The sequence below is a fragment of the Mirounga leonina genome, unplaced genomic scaffold, assembly GCF_011800145.1.
Source record: "Mirounga leonina isolate KUSES-001 unplaced genomic scaffold, KU_Mleo_1.0 Mir_200, whole genome shotgun sequence".
In the NCBI taxonomy this organism is placed as follows: domain Eukaryota; kingdom Metazoa; phylum Chordata; class Mammalia; order Carnivora; family Phocidae; genus Mirounga; species Mirounga leonina.
The window spans coordinates 18878196-18881829 of NW_023270503.1; the positions used below are offsets into that span (position 1 = coordinate 18878196).

A 3634-nucleotide genomic window follows, 5' to 3' on the forward strand; every position below is an offset into this window, starting at 1 on the left:
AGAAAGTGAGAGGAAAAAAAGCTTCAAGACACCATAGTCAACAAAGCCAATGCTTAGGCAACACACACACATACACAGAGACACACACTCTATCACTCCCCGGAAGCATAGTACTTTGACAATTCCAACTCAAAGATTAAAAATAAAAATCACTCTCAACTCTAGGTTCTCACACAGAGTCCCTGAAAGGAAATCCCTCCCTTCCCCACCTCCCCAATTATGACTAGAGCTCAGAAACCATTTGAATCTACACATCCACGCAACAGAAAGAGTGGGTATCATTAGATTTATGCCATTGTGTACCTGGTGGTGTGTTCTAATTTTGGTCCCTTTAATCTGCAATGCAGTGCCTTCCCAATCACAGATTTGGGGTGTCTGGCTTCATCACAACTAGGCTCTTTCTACAGCGGGGCTTCTCAGCTTTGGTACTATTGAGATATTCAGCCGGATAGTTACTTGTTGTGGGAGTCTGTCTGGTACATCATACGATGTTTCATAGCACCTCTGGCCTTCTACCCAATGGATGCCAGTATAACCGTCCCCCTCAAACTCAGTTTTGACAATGGAAAATGTTTCCAGACATTGTCAAATGTCCCTGGGAGGCAAGTGGTTCCCAGTTGAGTACCAATGTCCTACAAAATGAAAACAAACTACAGAAATACAGAGGAAGAAGAAAGAGGACATTTCTGACAAGCATATTTTAAGATGTTTTAAGCTTTCCAGGAGGATCTTTATATCTAGATAATTTGGACATTTTCTTTTATAAGAAGGTAAGGGCCACAGCAGTGTATCCATCATTTCAGATCTGACCTCTTGCCATTGGCTCCACCACACTTGGTCTTCTTTTGGAGGTCAGCTCGGAATAATTTCAGTTTCTTTTGAATCTCAGTCAGGATACCTATTTTCTGATCCAAAATGGACAATAACTGGGCAATGCAAAAATCAACATCATAGTTTACCCCACCAGCTGTCTCCTGAAAGTTGTTCCGTGGCCATTGGCTTGATTCCTTCCATGAAGTCCTTGTATCTTCCGCTAATGGAGTGGAGAATGTTTCAATGTCTTTAGCCTGTTCTTCTTCCTCAGTCTGTAAACAAGGTATTTTAATGAATCCATCCCTCTGAAGGGATGTTTTTGAATCTCTAAGGTGATTTTCCAACATCCTTGGCACCTCAGGTCCAACCGGATAGAGACAACAATGGTGGGGCCTTAAATCCAGAGTCAGTTCTTTCACTCTATTTGCATATCTCAAAGTGTTGAGGGTGTTTTCACAAGAGGCCATCCCTGGAGAAATCGTAGCAATCATACAAGTGGAGGAATTCTGGCCAATAAAGGAGTCCCGGAGCACCTGCGTCAGTTTGCTGGCTCTGAATGGGGTATGAGACTTGTTCTGACCCAAAGCCCGGATGCATTCTTTGAGCGCGAGTAGACTTTTATTTATCTCCGCCCCCTCTAGCTGCCTTTTCCGGTTGGCTTTGGCAGTATCTGCTCCCCTTTCGTTCCCAGCTAAGTCAACGAGGGAGAACTTGCCATGCAGTTTCCCTCCTGACTTTAGGATGATCTGGAACACGGCGTGGCTCCTGGAAGAGTGGGCATTGACTGATGTCTGTCCAGAAGTCCGACAGCTGTTTCCTAGTTCCACGAGGTTCAGCACATCCTCCATACTACACACCTCCTGCTCCTGCAGTCCGACCACCTGGATTTGCTGATTGCCATCCTCAAGGACTTGCAGCTTCTTCTTCCAGTTCAACAAATCATACACCTTGCCCCCGTAAATCTCAAAAAATGTCCCATAGACTTTGAGGTCCAGCTTCTCATAAGCTGTGGTTTTGAGCAGGAGGAAGACATCCTGCGCCACCAGGGCATAAATGCCTTTAGAACAATCTTGGTCCCTTCCTGAAAAGGCTCCGCCCATAGTGTGCGTTTTCCCACTGCCTGTCTGCCCATAGGCAAAGCAGGTGGCCATGCCCTTGCGGAAGATGGACTCCACCAGCGGCTGGGCAGTGAACTGGTACACTAACTCATTGGAGGCGGTGTCATCGAAGGCATGGTCGAAGCAGAAGGTCTGGTTCTCCAGGTAGCGAGTGAGGTCTACCTTTTGCTTGGACTCATGCACCATGACCACGTTGTCCGAGGGGATGGTGATGATGTCTAGATCCTTCATGGTGGTCTCTCGCTGGTTGAGAGGACGCTTCCTCACGCAGACGCAGATCCGGTGGGCTTCCCGGGGCTCCAGGCTGGACACCTTGCTGCAGTCCAGGTGCCTGCGGTACTCTTCGATCATGCGCATGATCTCGTAGTTGGGGTTTCCCGTGTTGACGTCGAGGGTGCGCTGGGCTCGGATCTCCAGCTGCAGCCGCCTGCGCTTCTCCCGCTGCTTTTGCAGTTTCTCAATTTCCCGTAGGCAGGGAGACTTCTTCCGCTTCATCAGGCAAGGATTGCTGGGGACTCGCAGAGCCAGGCTGTCCCCTGAGGGCGTTTCGTTTTTCTGGGGGATAGCCGCAATCCACCGCGCGGCGGTGCACTGGTCCCCGATGGCCGGAGAGGGCGCCAGAGACAAGGGCAGCAAGGAGCACCGTGTGGGGTGTTCCGCAGAGGCCAGCGCGGGATTCAGCAGGAATATGGTCTCTAGGTCAACCTTCTTGCCCTTTTTGACTCCTTTTTCGACCCACTCTACCGTGACCCAAGAGTTTTCTCTTTTGATCTCTGTGACCACAGCAAGATGGATTCGCCCGTCGCTGCGCTGGATCGCCACGCAGATGCCCACTTGGACATCTCCCAAGTGCGGTGTCAAGGGTTTCAAGGAGGCGAGGTGAGGGGCGGCGGGGAGGCGTAACTGGCTGGCCATGGTGAAGGATGGAGGTGTCGGGGCTCGCTTTCAGGGGCCCTTGGGGTTGGAGCAGCAGGACCGGAGCCCAAGCCAGCCTGCAGCGCCCAGGGCACTGAAGCGCCTGTGGTTTGCACCTGCCTTTGTGAGTCCCATGCTAGGGCTCCGCCTGAGCCACTGGCGTCACAAAGGGATGGAGACAAGAGGCAGCGGAGCCGGGGTGGGGATGGGGGGTAGGTGAAAGGGGGGCGGGGGCGGAGGGTTCGTCATGTTCCTGTTTCTAGGTACAAAGACAGCTGGGATAGGAAAATTGTTCTCTGCCACCGAGTCCATAGGGGTCGGAGTTAGGAGTCAGGTATGTGTTCCGTGAACATTTGTGCTTAAGCTTTAGGACTATCCATTCTCCCCTGCAGTCTTGACCTGCAGCGTCAAAGCTAAGTGCTTCGGTTTGAGAACCAGTGAATGTTCCCTTGAACTTCAGCCCTCCAGTGATCAGCAGAACAAGTGAAGGCAGAGCAGTCTGCAAATCACAGGCTTCCAAGGACAGGATCCCAGAGAAACTCCCTCAAACCTGCCATCCTTCTTCCGGCCCGCACCCCCTCCGAAACTCGCTTAAAGTTATTCCTGTTTGATGGGATTTCTCATTACAAAATCAAAATGAGTTGAATGTAGTGGGTTCTTGTGGTAATTTGCTAATATGGCACTTCCTTTGGTACAGCATCTGGGGTTGCAAACACAAAGTGTTGATCACATTCCAGGTGGCTCTGATAGCTATGAAGTGAGTTTTATTGCATTGCAGACACCACCAT

At 50.4% G+C, this 3634-nt stretch overlaps 1 protein-coding gene across 1 annotated transcript; it reads right to left on the reverse strand.

Annotated features, from left to right (window-relative positions):
- Positions 1-794: 794 nt before the first annotated feature.
- On the reverse strand, positions 795-2846 carry KIF2B (kinesin family member 2B). Its single transcript, XM_035027376.1, has one exon. The coding sequence runs from the start codon at positions 2844-2846 to the stop codon at positions 795-797; it is 2052 nt and encodes a 683-aa protein (XP_034883267.1).
- Between the last annotated feature and the right edge of the window lie 788 nt (positions 2847-3634).

Excerpts from the sequence above, each read along its gene's own strand:
- KIF2B (XM_035027376.1), bottom strand. The coding sequence starts at position 2,846 with ATGGCCAGCCAGTTACGCCTCCCCGCCGCCCCTCACCTCGCCTCCTTG.